The sequence below is a fragment of the Dendropsophus ebraccatus genome, chromosome 9 (genome assembly GCF_027789765.1).
Source record: "Dendropsophus ebraccatus isolate aDenEbr1 chromosome 9, aDenEbr1.pat, whole genome shotgun sequence".
NCBI classification, from domain to species: Eukaryota; Metazoa; Chordata; class Amphibia; order Anura; family Hylidae; genus Dendropsophus; species Dendropsophus ebraccatus.
This window is the reverse complement of record NC_091462.1, coordinates 68,665,122-68,688,881: the sequence shown is the minus strand read 5'-3', so window position 1 is coordinate 68,688,881 and position 23,760 is coordinate 68,665,122. Positions and strand designations below refer to the sequence as shown.

At 43.9% G+C, this 23,760-nt stretch overlaps 1 protein-coding gene across 2 annotated transcripts in view; it reads left to right on the top strand.

The window, feature by feature from the left end:
* The window catches only part of GLS (glutaminase), a 356,615-nt gene that overhangs the window by 92,541 nt on the left and 240,314 nt on the right, over nt 1-23,760 (top strand). For both annotated transcript variants that reach the window (XM_069983572.1, XM_069983573.1), the window contains exon 5: nt 9,775-9,854. In XM_069983572.1, the coding sequence (XP_069839673.1) occupies nt 9,775-9,854 (80 nt within the window). The remainder of the gene's footprint in view (nt 1-9,774; nt 9,855-23,760) is intronic.

Genomic DNA, 23,760 nt, shown 5'->3' with positions numbered 1-23,760 from the left:
CATAAGGTGTGAATAATGGTCACCGTTTTTTTCACTCAAATGCTTCACTTTTCACAAAATGCTGTCACCTTCAAATATATTGGATTATTCCGGACACTGAGCCCAGTTTGGTGAGGCGTGCATTACCTTAACTTTTTTCTACTATTGCCTGTGCTGCTATTCTATACTAAATTTTTTTTTCCATTGTCATTACATTGAGCCACTTAACATCATGGTTTTGGTGGTTTCCTTACAGGAGCCACCCCTTGGCTTGGCTGGATCCTTCCTGGAGGGAAATCTGGCTAGTCCTGTGTTTGGAGACTCTTAAATGAGGCTCTACAGGCTTTTCTCTTGAAAGGGGGTAACATATGGGGGGTGGGTGGGTAAAAATACCAGGTTCTGGTCACTGCTATCAGAGTTTTTCTTTAATAAGTTCTGCATTGTATTTTCAGATACAATAGAGCACCACTTCAAATAGGGAATGACTAAATTTTGAAGTTGAATCTCAACCATGTTCCCAATGATTATGTGAGTAATTTATGCTGCGCTTACACGGAGCGATAATCCGCCCAATCGATCGTTTAACGATTTTGAAGCAACAATAAATCGTAAAAAAATTAGTAAGAAAAATTGTTTTTGCGATCGTTTTTAAGATCGCTTAAGCCCATCTTTTACATAGGGTGAATCTTTGAAAGACTGTTTTACACAAAGCGATCTGCGGATTTTTAGCAAACGATGAACGACGATTTGTGAACATGTTGAAAGGTCAAAATTAACAATTTTTCACTCGTCTCTTGATCGTTTGCTGTGTTTACACGGAATGATTATCGCTTAAATGCGATCGTTATTGCGAAAATTCGAACGATAATCGTTCCATGTAAACGCAGCATAAAGTGCAAAAATGAAGAAAACAAGAAAAGGGGCGTGGCCATGGTGCTGCTGCAGGGAGGGGACGTGGTATATCTGCTTCCAAATGTTAAACCTTCCTCTTGTGCACACAGGCGTTAGGGCGTGCAGCGTCATTTAGTTGTCTCCAATACCGTACTCTGAATAGTGAGGCAAGACCACACTGAAGCGTTGGTAGATTTTATTGCACAGAGTGCCTCCAGTTCAGTTGTTTTTTTTTCCACCTGCTCCTCCACTGCTGAAAGCATCCCTGTCTGGCACCAACAGCTTGGGGAGAAAATAAAGTGTGCGCAGAACAATGTCATCAATTATGTTGACCAGTAAGCACAGGCAGGGATGTTACATCTACCTTAGTGCCCACTGGCTTAATGTAGTGGTGGCTGGGGGACAAACCACACACCATGCAATAGCTATGGACGGGTATCGAAAAGCAGACAGACAAGTGGTTGCTGCTGCTGATCCTCAAGCCTGTCTAGGTAGTGTGTGATAATGGGTGAAATCAGTTTGATTTCCTAGCGCTAATGCTAAACCTGGCGGTACAGAACTTCCTGGCACATTACCCTGATGCACCACAGCTGCACCCTAAAATGCAGGCCATATTTGCATTTAAGGCGTCTTCACCCTGTGTGTGCTGCACCATAACTTTGGCCTTTGCACCAAAGGCTTTACTAACTCCTACAGAGAGAACGAACATTCAGTGAACTGCTTAAAGGGGTTGTCCGGTATTTTTCAATAAACTAGCATTCCATTGCACTCTGTGGGTGTTGCATATTCTACATACACTTCTATTTTTTATTTAGAGCGCTTACTGTGTTCTCAGACTTAGTCACATGACCACTCTGCCTGTGTTTTCTTTACTTCCTGTGATATTCTGTTCCCTTTCTGTTTTCTGCCAGTGAAGGAACAGTGAGTCATCAGGTTGGTGGAGTTATGCAAATATTTCTTTAGCCACACCCCTAACATCTAACTAACATCTGAGCCCAGATAAAACTGCAGCAGTAAGGACAGCATGACAGAATACAATGTCTGTACAGCACTGCAGCATAGGGAGCTATAAACAGTAAATAAAGGAAGTATGAGGGGGTGATTTATCAAAACTTGTGCAGAGGAACAGGGAAGCAGTTGTCCATAGCAACCAGTCAGATTCTAGGTTTCATTTTCCAAGGTGTTTTTTTAAAAAAATGAAAGAAGCAATCTGATTGGTTGCTATGGGTAACTGCTCCCCTGCATAGGCTGTCATACATCTCCCCCTATAGTGTTATTATTGTAGTATAAAGATGAACAGTGTTAGGGCAGTGCTGCTGCTGTGTGTAATATGGAGAGAAGAGAGGAGACTTCACCTCATGGCAGTCATGATTCTATTTCTTGCTGAGGTAAACTTTTAACAGAATCCTGGCTCATTGAGACCCCGCCCACCTGTAGGATGGCTACTGTAGTGTATATGTAATCCAGGACTACAACTCCTATCATGTACATGTGTGCTGGGGTTTGTAGTCCTACAATAGATAAGTGTCAAAAAACTAGTTGATTTGATAACATAATTGGCAGAAATTGAACCACCATGCTTCTCAAAAGACACTTGTAGTAACATAGATATTTCCTGCCTATGGGTAGAGTGGGCAGAGCTACATTCAGAGAGAAGGGTGTGGAGCTACAGGCTTGCAGAGCTGTGATGTCACTGCTGACACCTGTGACCTGGAAGTTCTTTATGTAAACAAACACAAAAAGCAGCATTAGACACAGGGGACACAGAGGCGAAAAAAGGTTAGAGAAAACCACTAAGGGAAAGAGACAGATTACAAATTATTCACATTTCCAATAAAAAAAATGTTGGACAACCTCTTTAAGTTCAGAGACAGATGTTAATCTTAAACAGCTGATGCCAGGCTGACAGTTTTATTATTACAGTGATCCCTCAACTTACAATGGCCTCAGGATACAATATTTTCAACATACAATGTTCCTTTTTGGACCATCGTAACTTTAGACCAGACTCAACATACAATGCTACAGACAGTCCGGATCTGCGGCAAATGTGAATAGATACATGATTTGACAAATAAAAGTGACCATTTTACTGATAAAACCCCAGTATTACCGGAGTGCATGCAGCGATTGGCTGTCTAGTATCTTCTCTCTACATGACAATGTGAAACTACATGTCCTGTACTGCTCTTTACTTGTGTTGCTCCTTTGGGGGCCAGTTGAGGGCGACTTAATTTTATTTTTCTGGGACTGTGATGGAACTGTACAGGACCCTAAAAGCTGTCCTGTCTTCTACATAGAAAGTAATTTACAGCTTCCAGTAGCTCTTTCTGTCTGTTGTATGTAAGGACTTTATCTGTATGAGAGATCTGTTTATTGTTCTCAATCTAAATTTTTTTCACATTTTGAGATATCTCAGGGGCTTTAGAACCAATTACCAGTTTTACATAGAGTTATGGACTCAACATACAATGGTTTCAACATACAATGGTCATCATGGAACCAATGAATATTGCATGTTGAGACTGCAGCAAGCATCTGCATGATTCACTTCTCCTGCTGCCTTGTGCTGTGTTTTAAAAATGTCCAAAGCAGTCCCTAATCGTTGCTCTTGTTAGACTACCTCGTTGTTGCCACTGTTACTGTATGACAACTATAACATCCTAAAAAGTAAAAGAACTTTTACCAAACTAATGCCAACATTATGCCAACTTTTTTCCCCTATTTTTTCCCTCTCAAATCTGGGTGCATCTTATAAAGTGAAAAATACAGTAATTAGACAAGACTAATATAATCTTGTTCTTTGTGTAGTAGAAGTATCAATATTACTTTTGCAGTTTTTGATTCTGTCTTTGCCACATCTCTCTGTGAACATGTGGTATGTATTTGCCCTAGGCTTTTGCCTGTATTTTAACATTCTTTTTAATTCCTTATTGTTCTTTTAATAATTCTTTTATTTATGCTTAAAGGGGTATTCCAGGTTATTTTGATATTAATTCTACTGATTTGTCTTGTAATATAATTAATATATCTCATTGGTTTCTATTATAAATTTTGTCTCTTTCTCTCTATTTTTACATTAGTCATGTGGTTCTGTGACGTCACCGGAGCGGAAGTGTGGGGACTTCCCCCGACTGGGCTGGCCTCTTGCTATTTATGTAGTTAGAAAGCTACTTGTATACGAGATAGAAAATTATAGCACAGAAAGCCTCCAGGCTAGATAACTCACTAATGGGTCTCCACTGACCCTCCAATGCAACTGTCAGAAAAAATTAGTGAGGATAAATTATTATAATAAAAGTACCTGAGTATGATAGGATAGTGATCCTCTAGTTGAGCGGGATACCCGTGTGGAAAAGAGTCCATACACTGGTGCTGCAATCCAATCTGCTGTTTATTTTAAACAATACACTCGGTACACTTCAGCTCACAGGCTGATCCACACACCCAAGCGTCCACCTGGTGTCCTGCGGACGTTTCGGAGGATAGGCTCCTCCTTCCTCATGCGCGCATGAGGAAGGAGGAGCCTATCCTCCGAAACATCCGCAGGACACCAGGTGGACGCTTGGGTGTGTGGATCAGCCTGTGAGCTGAAGTGTACCGAGTGTATTGTTTAAAATAAACAGCAGATTGGATTGCAGCACCAGTGTATGGACTCTTTTCCACACGGGTATCCCGCTCAACTAGAGGATCACTATCCTATCATACTCAGGTACTTTTATTATAATAATTTATCCTCACTAATTTTTTCTGACAGTGTAGTTAGAAAGCTAGCAGAGCCTTACAAACTGCCTCCCTGCACACGGGAGGTCACATGACTCCCTGGTCAGCCTGTCAGCTGAGTGCAAGAGGTGCCGAGACCGGGGGATGGGGTGAATGATCTTTGAAAAGGACTGTATACACAGGAAGGAGGGGGCCCGCGGAGACATCGGGATGATTATAGAGGAAGGAGGGGGGCCGGGGGAGACATCGGGATGATTATAGAGAAAGGAGGGGGGCCGGGGGGGACATCGGGATGATTATAGAGGAAGGAGGGGGCCGGGGGAGACATCGGGATGATTAGAGGAAGGAGGGGGCCGGGGGAGACATCGGGATGATTATAGAGGAAAGGATGATTACACTGGCAGGGGGTGGAGGGTCTTAGTGATTATACAGGAGGTGGATGCGACCTCCTTCACACTGACAGGCCGCCCGGGGGAACAGGGTGTCATGTGACCTCCCGTGTGCAGGCAGGGCGTTTGTAAGAATCTGCTAGCTTTTTAACTACATAAATAGCAAGAGGCCGGCCGAGTCGGGGAAGTCCCCACACTTCTGGTCCGGTGACGTCATAGAACCACGTGACTAATGTAAAAATAGAGAGAAAGAGACAAAATTTATAATAGAAACCAATGAGATATATTAATTATATTACAAGACAAATCAGTAGAATTAATATCAAAATAACCTGGAATACCCCTTTAATCTATTTAATCTTAATTTAATATACAGGCCAGTTAAGGGTAGAGATGGAAAGAAGGCTTAGAAGGGAAAGGGAACAAAGAGAAAATTTACAAAAACATACACAAAAAAACTAGACCAATGCTAAGGGGAGGAAGTTGGACAGGAATCTGGGTCAGCTATTGATATTAAAGTATGCCACTAAGGTGACACAGGTTCTAAACTTGCGGCCCTTTAAGCTGTTGCAAAACCACAATTTCTGTCATGCCTGGACAGCCAAAGATATTGTAGTTTTGCAACAGCTAGAGGTACGCAAATTTGACACTAGTGCGCTAAAAGATCAAGAAATTTTTGAAATTCTGTATGGCATCTTTTGTTGCCAATAACAGTTGGACTGTGGACAGAACACTATTAGCAAAGTATGTCTTGTCTCACTACTGTGAGGCAAAACTGCAAAATATTCCTCTTTTGTGATCCAAGAGAGTAAATGATGGAAGCAAAGAGGCTTCTTATGAGTACGACCCAGGAAGGTGTCTCTTTGTAGCAGGGCTGTGGATTCGGAGTCTGATTTGGAGCTAGTTTTGGCTGGAGTCTGAGTTGGAGTCAGAAAAAAATCCAGCTTTAAAAAAAATCTTTAAAAAATGTAGAATTGAATTTTGATATGAATGACACTGGCCCTATTACATAAGGGGGGTCATGGAAAAGTTGTCAGAACTATTTGGCAGTTTGTTTCTGAGCTGGAAAAGTCCATTGTGTGGGGGGAGATCTGTGCTGGTCTCTTCCTGGATTCTGGATGATTGTATACGAGCAGCAGTGTAATATGAAGATATCCTGTGTAAAATAGAGGAGAAGGAGAAGACATGAGTAGTGTAGCAGTAACCTCTGTCCTCAGTGTGCATTTTTTTTTCCTCTCTGGGAGAAGATTGTGTGTTTTTTCTTCAGTGTTCTATGGCTGCAGCTGTGCGTGTGTGCTATTGTGTGCCCCCACAGTGACCTTCTATATCACTATGTGACCTCTATATCACTGTGTGACCAGGGGCGTAGCTAAAGGCTGATGGGCCCTGGTGCAAAATTTTAGCTTGGGGCCCCCCCATCTCCCCCCGATCAGGCAAAGTCCTATCTAACGTTATATCCAATTACTCTAATGTGCCACCATGTTCTAATGCACTGTCACTGCCTCCACCTCATGTACTGCACTACTGCCCCCTATAATTAATGGACTGTACTGTGTCATTGTCTAATCATTGTATTCCAATCTTTGACTCTACAGCTGAAAAACTACAACTCTCATCATGAACTGCCAGTTGGAAACGATGGGGGTTGTAGTGCTGCAACCTGAAGAGCCACATGCTGCAAAACTACAACTCCCATTATAAACTGTCAGCAGGGCATGATGAAGTTTGAACTTCTGCAACCTGGAGAAGTCACCTGATATCACCTGCAGTCCTATGTAACACCACAGATAACAGTGATATCCCTCTGAGTACAGATAATGTAGTAGTCATCTGCAGTCCTATGTAACACCACAGATAACGCAGTGATATCTCTGAGTACAGATAATGTAGTAGATGTCCCCTGCAGTCCTATGTAACACCACAGATAACACAGTGATATCTCTGGAGTACAGATAATGTAGATGCAGCACAAGCTGGAGCTCAACGCGGTAAAGATACGGCCATAGGACATAGCTTGGGCCGGTAAGGCAGATGTCTGGAAGAGGGGGCGCTGGTACTTGCTGTCATCTGATTAGGTAAGAGGCCCAATCAGATGACAGCATGTGCCAGCGGGCGCAGCGGGACAGATTAGCGCAGTGCTTCCCAACCTTTTCCACCTCGGGGAACCTCTACTAAATAATGTTCTACAAAATAAGAAAACCGTCATACAGTGACTCACCGGTGATGTCTTCTTTGATCTGAGGCGTCACTTTCCCTTTTCCTATTCATCCGGCCCAGTCCTCCAAGATGATTCCTTCCAGATACGTTTCATCCCCTTAGAACCTGCGAGACAAACAATTTAGGCTCCGCACATTTCTAGCAACTTCCTTCCCTTCCTCCCCCCTGTCGGCTCCCATAGTAACTGCGCTGTGTGGTGTAATGTGCAGTAAAGTGAGTAGGAATGTGGGATGCCCCCTGTATGTAGGATTCCCTGCTGTGCCCGCATGAGCTAATAATGCCCCCAGAGGTGCCCCCATACAATAATAATGCCTCCAGAGGTGTCCTCATGAGCTAATTATGCCCCCAGAGGTGCCCCCATGAACAAATAATGGCCCCAGAGGTGCCCTCATGAGCTAATAATGCCCCCAGAGGTGCCCTCATGGACTAATAATGCCCCCATGAGCTAATAGTGCCCCCAGAGGTGCCCCCAGAGGTGCCCTCATGAGCTAATAATGCCCCCAGAGGTGCCCCCATGGACTAATAATGCCCCCATGAGCTAATAGTGCCCCCAGAGGTGCCCCCATGAACTAATAATGCCCCCAGAGGTGCCCCCATATACTAATAATGCCCCCAGAGTTGCCCCCATGAGCTAATAATGCCCCCAGAGTTGCCCCCATGAGCTAATAATGCCCCCAGAGTTGCCCCCATCAACTAATCATGCCCCCAGAGGTGCCCCCATGAGCTAATAATGCCCCCAGAGGTGCCCCCATGGACTAATAATGCCCCCAGAGTTGCCCCCATCAACTAATCATGCCCCCAGAGGTGCCCCCATGAGCTAATAATGCCCCCAGAGGTGCCCCCATACAATAATAATGCCCCAAGAGGTGCCCCCATATACTAATAATGCCCCCAGAGGTGCCCCCAAGAACTAATAATGCCCCCAGAGGTGCCCCCCCATATACTAATAATGCCCCCAGAGGTGCCCCTAAAAAAACAAACATCCTACTCACCTAATCCGCGCTTTCGGCTGCAGGCAGCAGCTCTCCTCCTCCTCTTCGGGCTCCATCTTGCGAGCCGCAGGGACGGGACTTCCGGCAGGCGTGATGACGTCACATGATCACGCCTGCCGGAGAGGTCACGGCCCGGCCTCCCATAGGCTGCTGGTATGAAGTGCCGGCAGCCTATGGGAGAGAATACAGGAGGAGGACACTGACAGGTCCTTCTCCTGTATTCTGATTGCTTTGATGTTCCGCCCGCTCAATGTGCGGGCGGAACATCAAAGAGATCTGTGCATCCTGAGAAGCTGCGCGGCCGCAGCTCCTCTGGATGCTCAAAAACAAGTGGCAAGGGGGGCCGTGCGGGCCCCCCTAGCGTGGGGGCCCGGTCGCCATGGCGACCCCGGCGACCCCTATAGCTACGCCACTGTGTGTGACCCCCTGTATATAACTATGGCTGACCTCTATATCACAGGGATCTGGCATTGTTAGCAGTGTTTCTTTTAAGTATGTTGAATATTTAGTTAGAAACATAGAAGACTGTTAGCAGGAAAAGACCACCTGCTCCATCTAGTCTAGTTGTGAGTAGTTCAGGATATGGAGGCTAGAGACTGGCTGCATCCACTGCACACACAGAGCAGAATCTGCTTTATATACAGTATTCCTTTATTCACTCAGAAGTCGCCCCAGGATTATGTAGGACATTAGGGAGAAGCTGCTGAGCCAGTGTGATAAATAACTCTCCTGGTATATGACTGGCTTTTTATGAAGGAGCAGGAGTCTGAGTCGGTCCTGATAAAATTCAGGAGTCTGAGTTGGAGCTGCGGCTTACCGACTCCACAACCCTGCTTTGTAGACAGGCGATATTGGATAAAAGAAGTGTTGGGGATGAGGAGACACTTTTCTTTATGCACAAAGGAATCCCAAAGTTGAAGACCATTTTTCATTAAAAGAGCATGTGTAGGGAGTTGCATGAGGTCCTACAGATGAAGCCAAGGAAAAATGTCCAGTGGCAGTGTGTATCAAGTCTGTTAGAAAATTACCTATTGCTTAGACTTTGGGCCCTATTACGCCAAATGATTATCTGCTGTACGAGGCCGATTACCAGCGGTTCCGAAAGATTTGTTTAGTGTAATAGTTCATGTTAAAAGACCACGATCATCCAACGTGCAAGGTGTTGGCCGATTGTGGTCTTTTAACATGTTAAAAAATCCTGATGATGATAGCAATGATTTCAATGGAACAAACAGATGATTTAAGGATCATCAAGGCAGCACCTTCCACAGCTCCCCAGGCCCTCCTCCCCTCCGCTTCTCTCCGCTCGCCGTCAGTGCGTGTAATAGAAAAAGTACTTGCCAAGCAGAGTTTAGAAGATTTCTGAGGCAACATCCATTTTGAGGGCCAAACCAGAAAAGACCTATTTTATCATAGGAGGAGAGGTCTTTAAAAGATCGATACAACAAAGCATTGATGATTCAAGGTGTAAAGTTTAAGGCAATGAACACCGCTAAATATTTCTAAATAATAACACTTAAAAGAAAAAGAAATTTTTGGAAATGGTCTTTACTTGCATGACTTTTTCCCCCCCCTTTTCATAGGTTGCTGATTACATTCCTCAACTGGCTAAATTTAGCCCTGACCTGTGGGGTGTTTCACTTTGTACAGTAGATGGTCAAAGGTAAGTGTTTTCTTCCCTGAGTGTATGTTTTTGTATATTTATAAACTTTTTTTTTTTTCAAGTCCAGTTTTTCAAGAGGTTGCTTAAAAAGGAAGAAACAAAAAAATGAAGGATTGTTTTTTTTGTTGATGTACTTTTATTTTTCTTTGGCATTGACATCTGATGTAAAAAGGCTTTTCCCAAAAATCCCCCCCAGTTGTATTAAATTAAGTTCAGTTCCAAATATAATGTTTGCACTGTCCTAATGAGTGTTGTCTTCACATTATAGAGTTGTTAGAAATATGAAGGGTAGCTGTTTTTCGCACGTCAGTGTGCTTCTCCAGACTGGTGATGTGCACAAAATGGCTGTCACATTGCCTTGAGGTACTAGCGTCCTCGTTCATTGCTCTACCCTGCAAAGGTATTTTAATGTTGGATTTTGACTAAAATATGACTTTTATGGGGAGTGCCCTTAAAATTTCTAACTACTGTATAATGTGAAGATATATGCGACATCTGTCAAGTGAGCACCTACTTTAAGTTACACTCTGATTTAAAATTACCATCGGACTTCTATATACTATAGAATATCACAATAGTGCCGATCACTATTTCTATTGTTTCATAATGAGTGTTGTGACAACTTAGGGGGTCATTATCCCTAAGGGGAATCTCTCCAGGGCCTGAGAAAAAGATCTGTGCATCTGTTGCTATACATTATACAGCTTCCCAAGCTGTCCTTTTTGAACCCTCTTCTCAGTGCTCTGAACTTCATTAGCTAAGAGGGTACAAAGAGGGGTCACAATGTATATTCATCTTAATGCAGCTTAAAGCCGGCATAAACTAAATTGTCAAAACTGGCTGTGGCATTTAAAGTGTGACTGTCATTTAAATGTCATATTTGTAAAAATCAGGAAGTTTAACAAACTTTAGGTTTTATTAAGCAAAAGAGTTTCCTTCTTTACTCAAGCTGTTTTGCACCCTCCCCCCTTAACTTAAGAAGAAGCAAATTTTCTGTGTCAATTATTGTCTATAGAGGAGGGAGGGGCCAAGGGGGATGAGTGAGCATGTAGAGGAGAAAAGGCAGCCCTGCACAGCGCAGTACATCATCCTGCAGTCTTATCTTGCCAAGTTCACAGACCAGCACTGAGCTTTCTGACCTGTGAATCCAGTGTTTTATATACCCAGACAGTCTCCAAATTGCAGGGTTGTTTGTCTCCGCTCTTGCTCGCTCCTCCCCCTATGCCCCTCCATAAATTCTAACGGACTCGAAAAACCAGTCTTCACTGTGTTCCGCTATAATGCAGACAACTTTATCTGGTAATGAACACATAATGTGTAAAAATAAATATACACCCTCCTTTCCTATTTTTATTTAATAAAAAATATAAACAAAAAACTAATTTGGTATCACTGCATGTGAGGTCACCCATTAAGTTTTCCTGTAAGCACAAAATCACATCTAGAAAAAAAGTCATCAAAAAGTCAAATATAGTGGCAAAAATGATCAATCAACCCCACAGAGCCAAAAAAAATAAGGATCCAAATAGAGCAATTTAGAGCACATTTATTATTTTTTTAAAAACTGAATTTTTTTTAAAAGTAGTAAACAAAAAAAATTATATAAATTTAGCATTGTAATTTTTCTGACTTCGATAATATAGATAAGTTGTCAGTTTTACCACACAGTGAATGGTGTAAAGACAACTCATCCCCATTTAAAAAACTCAGCTCATATAGTTAATCATACTATAGATAGACCTGGTTAGATTAAATATTTTTGCAAATACATTCATTTAGCAAACTTGTCTGCCTCTCCTGATATGCTGCTCTTTCTCTTCCATTGTTGTCAGCCTGTTGTCTAGGTTACTGACCACCACGCTTCTCTAAAACAATGGTCTGGTTGCTGATGTATCAATATCATGGCGGCAGCAGGGAAACTCTTTGAATCACTCCGGCAGTATAATGACAAAGCTGAGCGGCTCTGTCATTATTTGTCGAAACAAATGGTGATCAATGAGATCTGCAAAACAAGTTGAGCGTTGGACCGCACAAACGATCACTGTATCGTTTGTGCAGTTACTTACATCTATTGTTATTGGGCACACATCCTCTGTTTACACAGGGAGATGTGCAGCCAATAGTAATAGATTTTAACCTCTTAATGACCATTGATACGCCTTTTTACGGTTGCCCTGTGGTTCACAAGTCCTGTGTTACAGTGGGTGGTGAACTGGGCTGCTCCTGGGGTGATTGCTGTTATTATGATGGTGGTGGTGGGACATTTTTAAAGCAAAGCAAAGCAAAAAAAAAATGCAAGTTCACATCAGCTCATCAGGATGTAAACTTGTAGAACCATATGCAAGGAAAAAGAGAAAAATCCTCCGTCTCCAAAGAAGTCAATAAAATCAAAAGTATTTATTCGTACATGTTAAAATATGAAGTTAAAAGATGAAATATGAAAAAACATTGATGTGTAGAAGCAGAAAAAAAGACTCATTTCAGAACACAGCTGTGCGCCGAACGCGTTGGTTTTTTCTGCTATTATGCATTCATAACTGCTATTAACTTCATATTTCCCAATAAACTTTTTTTATTTTATTATTTAGCTGCATTTGCATAGCAACTGTGCCACCTGTCCCTGGTGTCTAGTGGGGGATCTCTCCCCCCCGTGATGCGATTGCGGAGGGGAGATCCCTTGTACTGAGCCGGCCCGGCCTCAGCGTCGCTCCAACGCTGATCCCGGCTCTGCACTCCATGTATGTGGTCTGCTGCAGACCAGTATAATAGAGCAATGATCTGATCGATCATTTCTCTATTATATACACAGCATTGATCTCAATGGGAGATCAGTGCTGTGTATATAGGAGTCCCACAGGGGGCTTCTAATTACTGTATGGGAAAATAAAATAGAGTGTTTTTATTAATAAAAAATCCCCTCCCCTAATAAAAGTTTAAATCACTCCCCTTTTCCCATTTTATAAATAAAAATAAATAAATTAACATATTTGGTATTGCCGCGTGCGTAATCGCCCAAACAATTTTATCACATTCCTAATCTCGCACGGTAAACGGCGTTAGCGCAAAAACTCGTCAAAGTGAAAAACTGCACATTTTTGTTTACATCAAATCCAGGAAAAATGTAATAAAAAGTGATCAAAAAGTCGAATATGCGCAATCAAGGTACCGAAAGAAAAGATCATGGCGCAAAAAATTACACCCCATAGACCAAAGAATAAAAGTGTTATAAGCATGATAATAGAGCAATTTTAGGGAACGTTTATTTTCTGTGAAAGGTTTTATTTTTTTTTTAACCCTTTGAGGACCAGGCCCAAAATGACCCAGTGGACCACGCAAATTTTGATCTTAGTGTTTCCGTTTTTCCCTCCTCCCCTTCTAAGAGCTCTAGCACTTTCAGTTTTTTATCTACAAGCCATGTAAGGGCTTATTTGTTACAGGAATAGTTGTACTTTGCAATGGCGTCATTCATTTTACCATAACATGTATGATGGAATTCCAAATATATTATTTATGAAGATATAAATTGGTGAAATCGCAAAAAAGAATGCAATATGGTAACGTTTGGGGGGTTCCTGTGTCTACGTAATGCACTATATGGTAACAGCGACATGATACTATTATTCTATAGGTCAGCCCGAACACAACCATGTGCAGGTTTACGCAGATTCTCTAATGTTATATATTTTTTTTAAATGAAATCCTTTTTTTTGGCAATTAATTATAAATAAAATGGGCCTATTGTGACGCTTCTAACGGTTTTATTTTTTCACCTACGGGCTGTATGGGGTGTCATTTTTTCCACCATGATCTCTAGTTTTTATTAATACCATATTTGTGAAGATCGGACGTTTTGATCACTTTTTATTAATTTTTTTTTATATATAATGTAACATAAAATCGGTAATCTGCACACTTTTTTCCCTCTTTTCGTGTACGCTGTTTACCGTTCGCAATGACGCTTGTTATATTTTAATAGATCGGACAATTACGCACGCTACGGTATATTATATGTTTATTTGTTTATTTATTTTTATATGTTTTATTTATATAATGGGAAAGGGGGGTGATTTCAACTTTTATTGGGGGAGGGGTTTTGGGGTAGTGTAATAGTGTTTTTAACTTTTTTTTTTTTACACATTTGAAGTCCCTTTGGGGGACTCTTACATACACTAGTTTGATTTCTACACTGATGAATGCTATGCCATAGGCATAGCATTGATCAGTGTTATCGGCGATCTGCTCATTGAGCCTGCCTGTGCAGGCTCAGTGTAGCAGATCGCCGATCGGACCGCACGGAGGCAGGTGAGAGACCTCCGGCGGCCCGTTTCAACGATCGGGACCCCCGCAGTCACACTGCGGGGGTCCCGATCGGTAAGTGACAGGGGACTCCCCCTGTCACTTACACTTAACGCCGCGGTCGCGCCGCGGCGTTTAAGGAGTTAATGACACGCGGCAGCGCGATCGCTGCAGCGTGTCATCACCGGTGAGGTCTCGGCTGCTGATTGCAGCCGGCCCCCACCTGCTATGAAGCGCGCTCCGCTCCGGAGCACGCTTCATAGCGGGAGAAACACCCAGGGCGTACAGTTACGCCCTAGGTCGTCTGGGGACAGACTTCCATGGCGTAACTATACACCCTCGGTCGTCTAAGGGTTAAAAGCCATCACATAATATAAAAGTTATGCAAGTCGCATATCGTTTTAATTGTACCGACTTGCGGAACATAAATAACATGTCAGGACTAACGGTGTAAAAACAAAGCCCCTCCCCCCCCTCCCCCCCCAAAAAAATAAATAAAAAAAATTGCGTTTTTGTTTCAATTTCAGCGTGCATATAATTTTTTTCTGGGTTCGCAGCATATTTTATGCAAAAATGTAACTTTTTGGCTGGGTCCCAGCGGTGGGTCCCACATCGCGGCGCTCTGGTCCCCGGTTCCCGGCCGCTCCCTTGTGTCTGTCGCCGCCCGAGACGATACGAGAAGGAGGCGGGATCCGTTTCAAGTCCGCTCAGATCCCCCCTGTGTCACTGACTGGCTGACGTATAGTCTCGGGCGGAGTCAGACACCAGGAAGTGGCCGGGGACCGGAGCGCCGCGATGCGGGACCCGCCGCTGGAACCGGGGAACCGTGTCCCAGCAAAAAAAATGCCAACTGACATTGCAAAGTACAAATAGTGACGCAAAAAATAAGGGCTCATTGTGGGTTTCTAGGTGACAAAATGCAAGTGCTATGGCCTTTAAAACACAAGGAGGAAAAAGTGAAAACGAAAATTGGCTCCATCCTTAAGGGGTTAAAACAATTGTATGATGCAGGTGCTGCTGCTATCCAACATTACCAATGCACATTGTCAACACCCAACAACCTATGCTTGACAGAAGTGTAGAATGTCACAGGTGCTGGCCTGCAGCTTAGCATAGTCCCATGCACCCTTGCAAAAACTTAACCCTTGTAATGCATAACCTGGGCCCATTTTCTGCAAGATAACTTTAATTAGAATTGTGAAATTCCAGGTATTCCTCAAGTATTTAGTTGTTGGTAATTTCCTGTTTATATAATTTTATATGGTAGGCATTTTGGTAAAACTATGTTTTTTTGGAAGTACTCCATATTTGTATAACCCTAGCCTTTTCACCAAGGCTGTGTAGAAATGCAAGTGTGTAGAAAGTGGGAGGGAGACTAACTCATCCTTCCCAACGTCACATAGCAATTACATCAACACAGGTGTTTCTGAACACAGTAATGAGCTTCAGGAGGACAGCATACACTGTGTACTGATTGCTAACGGATCTGTGATGATGCCAGGTGATGTTGGGAGGAAAGAGCCGGTCTCTTTCTTTCTAGAAGAAACTGGTGAAGTGTACAGTATGGCTATGTTCACACATAGTGTTTGTCAGTCTTTTGGTCATTCTTTTTTTTTTTTTAACCAAAACCAGGAGTAGGTTGAACAAAACTGTGCAAATCTTTCCAATATAATTTTGCTCTGTCTGTTTTGGTTAAAAAAAGACCGACCAACTATGTGTGAACATAGCCTATACTATGGGAGCCACAAAAGTGCAGAGTATTGTATATCACCTAGAGACTATGTTCACATGTCTTTTCTTTATGCAAAATAACAGCCGTTGTTTGATAACGGCAGCCATAACTATGAACACTATTGATGGCCGAGATTGTAAAACAACGGATGTTGTTTTCAAAACAATGACCCTTGTTTTGCATAATAAGACAATAAGAGGAATGAATAGTGGAATCTGATTGGTTGCTAGGGGCACCTAAGCTAAATCTCCTTTACACCAGTTTGATAAATCTCCCCTATTGTGTGAGCATAGCAAGAAGTAAGGGCCCTTTTATGCTGCATTTACACGAAACGATTATCGTGCGAATCTGCACGATAACGATCGAATTCGAGCGATAATCGTACGTGTAAACGCAGCGAATGATCGAACGATGAGCGAGAAATCGTTCATTTTGATCTTTTAACTTGTTCTTAAATCGTCGTTCGCAAAAAATTCGCCGGTCGTTCCATGTAAACAGTCGTCGCGCGAAAGTCCGGCCCCCCGTCCGCAGCCTGGCCCCTCGCCCGCAGCCCCCTGATTGACTCGATCGCCACCCCCGCCGCTCTGATCTCCGCCGCTCGGATCACTCCCTCACCCCCCGTCGCCGCTCCGATCGCGCCCTCCGCTCCGGCCACAAGCATACCTTACCGACTTGGCGTAGAAGGTGTTCGAAATCCCCGGCTCCCCTCTTCAGTGCATTGATTGGCTGAAGAGGGGATCTGGGAATTTCAAACGGCTCCTTTTCAGCCAATCAGTGCTGAAGATGAGCACTGATTGGCTGAAGAGGAGCCGTTTGAAATTCCCGGCTCCCCTCTTCAGCCAATCAATGCACTGAAGAGGGGAGACTGGGATTTCGAACGGGGGTGGCGATCAGGGTGGTGCAGGGGGCTGCGAGCGGGGGGCCGGGCTGCAGGCGCGCGATCTTTAAACGATCGCAAAACGATTTTTTTCGTACGATATATCGTACCGTCTAAACGCTGATCGTTATGAAAAAAAACGTTACTCTGACATCGTTAATCGTACGATCGGGACAATTATCGTTTCGTGTAAACGCAGCATTACATGGAGCAATAATTATCTCTCCATGTAATAGAGACAACGATCAGCCAATGAAGCAATCATTTCTTAAGGTCCAGACCTAAAATCATCGGCCTGCCTGACTACGTGTAATAGCGGTGCGACGGCCTACAATTGAATAAAGTGTTCATTCGTTACCTTAGTATAATTAAAAAAGAAGAGAGGAAAGCACTACATTCAGCACACCTCAGAATTAAGCAAAGCGTAATTTTATTAGAGCACAGAAAAAATATAAAACTGTTGTACGTGGCGGCCATCAAATTAATTTTCATGCGATTTATTTGTGGCCGTTATTGCACGAAGAGCGGCTGTTGTTTTAAAGGACAAGTGCCATGAAAAACCTTTTCCCAGTAATTGAAGCACATTACATAGTTATATAACTCTGTAATATGCTTCAATCACCTATCTGCCTCCCTTCCCTGTCTTTTCCCCCCTCCACCCCCCACCAGGAAGTGTAAGAAACTCACACAGACCTAATTACTGTCTTCACCGTCGCCAAGCTCTTCTCTCAGCTCCTTCTCCTGTTACAGCAGCCCCCCTCTCCCCTGCCTTGTCAGGTGACTCAGCTTGCTCAGCTCCCATTGGCTGAACAACTGCAAGCCATCACTTGTACTGGGGAGGGGGAGGCTGGTGTAACATGACCTAGAGCGGCCCTCCTGCTGATGACTCATTCTCACAAGAAGGAGCTGCCTGGTGACTGTGACGGCAGTCATTAGGTCTGTGTGAGTTAGGACACTTCCTGGTGGGGGGTGGAGGGGGGAAAAGACAGGGAAGGGAGGCAGATAGGTGATTGAAGCATATTACAGAGTTATATAACTTTGTAATGTGCTTCAATTACTGGGAAAAAGTTTTTCATGGCACTTGTCCTTTAAGTTGTGTACATTTCACTTTCCATTCTGTTAAAGGGGTTGGCCACTTTATAGTAAAATTGCTTAGTTTACCGCATTAGTAAGTGTACTCACTGTATATACTGACAGCAGCTCCCTGTGTACCTCATACAGCTAAAATAGGACTCCCCTTCACCAGGCTGGGCTTCCCTGCTCTGTGGTGTTTTGATCCATAAGATGGGTCACATGGAGGAGCATGCGACCATGCCCTTCCCCCCAGTGTCCACCACTGAGCCTGTATGTGTCTATGAAGGACACAGTGGACAGGGCTTGGTCATATGCTCCTCCATGTCGGCCATTTTATGGACTGAAACAAAACCGAGCAGGGCACCACAGCCTGCATGAGGGGAGTCTGATATTAGCTCTATGAGGTAAACAGGGAGTTGCTGTCAGTATATACGGTGAGTACACTAACTAATACTTTGTACTGACCTATTTTACAATAAAGTGGCCAACCCCTTTAAATTCAGGTGATGATGTTTTAATTTTTTTTTAAATATATTTTTATTCATTTTTACATATTTTTATAACTGTACAAAACAGGCATGTAGTGCCAAAAGATCACTATCTCACAAATATGCTTTAGGAAATAACAGAACCTGTACAGTAGGCGCTAATGTGTACTTTTTGAGGTTTTAATCACCTAAAAGGGCCAACTTTGTATTTGAGCCAGACGCAATGACAGTCGGTGAAACATGCTAAACGTGCCACAACCGTTTTTTTGATACTCAGAACAGCTGTTGTGAGTATCAAACAATGGCCAGAAAAAAAAGTTGTGTGAACATAGCCTTAAAGGGGTTATCCAGCGCTTCAAAAATATGGCCACTTTCTTCCAGAGACAGCATGACTCTTGTTTCCAGCTCAGGTGCAGTTTGTAAATAAGCTCCATTCACCTCAATGGAAATGAGTTAGAAAACCCCACCCAAACTGGAGACAAGAGAGGGGCTGTCTCTAAAAGAAAGTGGCAATTTTTGTGTAGCGCTGGATAACCCCTCTAACAAACACAAATCAGTTTAATGACAAGACTAAATTAACTTCTATGTATTCGAAAGAAAAATGCAGTCACCTGCCTTAACGACCGAGGGCGTAAGTGTACGCCCCTAAAACCCGTGCCTTAGCGCAAACAGGCGTACATTTACGCCCGCGGTTTACCCGATCGCTGTGTGTAAACACACGGCGATCGGGTAATGATGGCTGCTGTAACAAACAGCAGGCTATGGTAGCTTGTAGCTTGTCGCTGTATTCAAATCAGCCAACTACAGTGATTTTCCGGTTCCTGGGTCATCGGTGACCCGGGGATCCGGAATTCAATGGTGATTGGTGCTGTACGAGACAGCACCAATCACCATTAGTGTGTACAGAGGAGGAGGCCACGGTGCCATCCCCCAGATCGCCGCTATTGGCCGGCCGGCCAATGGCAGCGATCACAGTAAAAATAAATATTATTACTTTTCTCTGCACCCCTCAGCTAGGTAGCTGAGAGGTGCAGAGAAGGTGTGTGTGGTGTGCAGGCACCATACTCACCGGATCCCAGCGTCCGGACGGAAGATCTGCGGTCCCGCGGCGTCCTCGTGGTTCTCGGTCGGCTCCGCTCGGCTCCCATCGGCTTTTTTCGTCGATCTTCGGCCAAGTACCTTGTACTGCCCCCTAGCGTCTGGTTAGTGTATATAATACACTATTCAGTGGCTTTGAGGTAGTTTTTTTTTTCCCCCAGGGTTTTTTTTTTTTCTTTTTTAGCGCCCTTCCACCGCTGAGTGCTGATCAGCATCACACGTAAGTGCGCCGCTGATCAGCAACTCCTCTTTTTTGGCGTAGGTTTTTTTTTTCCCCTTTCCCCTCCTTTTTTTTTTTTTCTATATCCTACCGCCACTGTCTGCTGATAAGTACCGCACATAAGTGCGGCATTTATCAGCAACTCCTTTTTTGGCGTAGGTTTTTTTTCCTCCCTTACTGTGAAAAACACGTATAAAACACTACATTACACTACACTAACCCACATTACACATTACACTACTTGAAATAAAGTTTTACACTACACCACTACACTACATCACATTTACATACCCCCATATACCAATCCCCGTGTAATAATGTCCCAGAGAGTGTTTTCGGTGGAGGAGGCATACGCGCTTATTGCCTCCGACACTGAAACGGCCAGTGAGGATGAATGGGGGGATCCTCCTTTCCTCCATTCATCCTCATCATCATTATCATCATCATCATCCAGTGATGATGACTATCGACCTAAGCGTCCAAGGAGGACGCCTCGGGCTGCCCGCCAGACACGTCATCCCATCCCGCCCCCCAGACAGGTGATCCCATCTGGACCCCAGACCCCCAAAATTATCAGCCCCGGATTCCTGGCTTTATGGCAACGGCAGGAATCCAAATTAACCCCACAGGTCTCCGAGAAATAGACTTTTTCAAGCTCTATTTGTCTGATGACCTTGTAAATTTGATGGTGGCGCAAACAAACTTGTACGCGCACCAATTTATCACCCAGAACCCCTCCTCTCTGATCTTCCCACTGCTGGATAAAGGTTATCACCTGTACGTTGATAACTTTTATACCAGCATCCCCCTGTTTCGATCCCTCGCTGCCCGAGCTACTGTAGCTTGTGGCACGATCCGAAAAAATCAAAGAGGCCTCCCAAGTCACCCAGTTAGACAACTGATGCAAAGGGGGGAGAGCAAGGGCTATGCCTGTGAAAATATGTTGTTGGTCAAACATAAGGACAAGCGCCATGTCCTTATTTTGACCACAATTCACAGGAATAGCACCACCATTGTCCCTGTACGTGGTACCACAAATGTGGTGAACAAACCTGATTGTGTTCTTGACTACGATCAGTATATGGGAGGAGTTGATCTTTCAGATCAAGTCCTCAAGCCATATAACGCCACGAGAAAAACCAGAACGTGGTATAAAAAGGTGGCCGTATATCTGGTACAGACAGCGATGTACAATGCTTTTGTGCTGTACTGATATGCCGGACACCTGGGGAAATTCCTTGATTTCCAGGAAGCAGTAATCAAAGCCCTGATATTCGGCAGCCATAGAGAGGGCCCCAGCGCTTCTGGATATGAAGGACCCCGTATCGTACAGGGACAACATTTTCCAGGTGAAGTCCCACACACTGGAAAAAAGGGGAGATCCCAAAAGAAGTGCAGAGTGTGCCACAAAAGGGGGATCAGGAAGGACACCATTTACCAGTGTGACACCTGTCCTGACCCCGGCCTCTGCATAAAGAATTTCTTCGAGGCGTACTACACGTCATTGGAGTTCTAAATTTTCTAAATTCTGTTCCTTATTCCTATTTCAGGGGTCACGTTGATCCAGGGATTATTCTGATTGCCATAATGGAGGCGGGAAGGAATTTTTCCCCTGTGATGAGGCTACTGTTTTCTGCCTCACTAGGGTTTTTTGCCTTCCTCTGGATCAACACAGGTTGAATTTGATTGACACCTGTCCTTTTCAACCTTATAAACAAATAATTGGCCTAATACCCCCAAATAAATTAAATTGTCCCTTTTCCCCAACTAAATAGGCATGGCCACCATTCCCATTAGAGACTTGCCATGTTGCATTTTCAAAGCTTCTGTGCTTCCAGGACAGTAGAAACCCCCCCCATTCTGGAAACTACACCCCATAAGGAATCTAACAAGGGGGGCAGCGGGGATATGGCCCCCTGGGGATGGGCACATGTTCAACATATGTGCCCGTCACCAGTGGGGTCCATATGCTCACTACACCCCTTGTTAGATTCCTTATGGGGTGTAGTTTTCAGAATGGGGTCACCTGTGGGGGGTTTCTACTGTCCTGGCAGCACAGGAGCTTTGTTAATGTGACATGGCCTCCATCCTCCATTCCAGCCTCTAAATGGCGCTCTGTCCCTTTGGTGGCTTGCCCTGTGCCCATATGGCACATTACATCCACATGTAGGGTATTTTCGTACTCAGGGGAAAGTACCCTACACGTTTTGTGTTTATTTTCTCTTTTAACCCCTTGTGGAAATGAAAAAAAATCAAGGCTAGACCAACATTAAGTGTAAAAAAAATACAATTTTTACACTAAATCATTGATCTAGTCTTTATTTTTTCATTTTCACAAGGGGTTAAAAGATAAAAAAGACATGAATTGTGTAGCGCAATTTCCCGCAAGCACGGAAATACCCCACATGTGGACATAAAGCACCATGCGGGTGCAGGGTAAGCCTCCGAAGGGAAGGAGCGCCATTTGGCTAGAATGAATGGTGAATGTCACATTTACAAAGGCCCTGTGTTGCCAAGACACTGGAAACGCCCCACAAGTGACCCCATTCTGGAAACTGCACCTCTCTAGAAATCTAACAAGGGGTGCAGTGAGGATATGGACCTCTTAATGAAGGGCACATTTGTGCTGTGAAAATGAAAAAACGAGATTTTTCACTTTCACGTCACATTGTTCCACATTTGTGCCCATCACCAGTGGGGTCCATATGCTCACTGCACCCCTTGTTAGATTCCTTGAGGGGTGTAGTCTCCAGAATGGGGTCACTTGTTGGGTTTTTCCACTGTACTGGCAGCATAGGGTCCTTGTAAATACAACATGGCCCTCGAAATCCATTCCAGCCAAATCCAGCCTCCAAAAGCCAAATAGTGCACCTTTCCTTCGGAGGCCTGTCTTGCGGCCGCATATCGCTTTATGTCCACGTGTGGGGTATTTCCGTACTCGGGAAAAACTGCTCTACACGTTTTGTGTTTTTATTTCTCTTTTAAACCCTTGTGAAAATTAAAAATTCACGGCTAGGCCAATGTTAAAGTGTAAAAAATGTAATTTTTACACAACATCATTGATCTAGTCTTGACATTTCTCATTTGCAAAAGGGGTTAAAAGAGAAGAAACAAAACAAAACATGTAGAGAAATTTCCCCTGAGTATGGAAATACCCCACATGTGGACTTAAGGCGCTATACCGCCGCAAAACAAGCCTCCAATGGGAAGGAGCGCCATTTAGCTTTTTGGGGATGGATTTGGGTAGAATGGATTTCGAGGGCCATGTTGCATTGACAAACTCCCTGTGCTGCCAAGCCAGTGAAAACCCCCCACAAGTGACCCCATTATGGAAACTACACCCCTCAAGGAATGTAACAAGGGGTGTAGTGAGCATATGGACCCCACTGGTGACAAGCACAAATGTGGAACAATGTGGCGTGAAAATGAAATATTACATTTTTTACACTATAATGTTGGTCTAGCCTTGATTTTTTTCATTTTCACAAGGGGTTAAAAGAGAAAACAATACACAAAATGTGTAGAGCAATATCCCCCAAGTCCGTAAATACCCCACATATGGATATAAAGCGCCATGTGGGTACAGGGCAAGCCTTCGAAGGGAAGGAGCGCCATTTGGATTTTGGAGGCTGGATTTGGCCAGAATGGATGATAAACACCATGTCGCATTTACAGAGCCCTCGTGCTGCCAACACACTGGAAACCCCCCACAAGTGACCCCAATTTGGAAACTACACCCCTCAAGGAATCTAACAAGGGGTGCAGTGAGGATGTGGACCCCTTGATGACTTGCACATTTGTGTTGTGAAAGTGAAAAAATGAAAATTTTCCCTTTTCACGTCACATTGTTCCATATTTTTGCCCGTCACCAGTGGGGTCCATATGCTCACTGCACTCCATGTTAGATTCCTTGAGCGGTGAAGTTTCCAGAATGGGGTCACTTGTGGGTGGTTTCCAGTGTTTTGGCAGCACGAGGGCTCTGTAAATGCAACGTGGCCCTTGAAATCCATTCCAGTGAAATCCAGCTATCAAAAGCCAATTGGCGCTCCTTCCCTTTGGAGGCTTGTCCTGCGCCCGCTTGACACTTTATGTCCACATGTGGGGTATTTCCGTACTCGGGA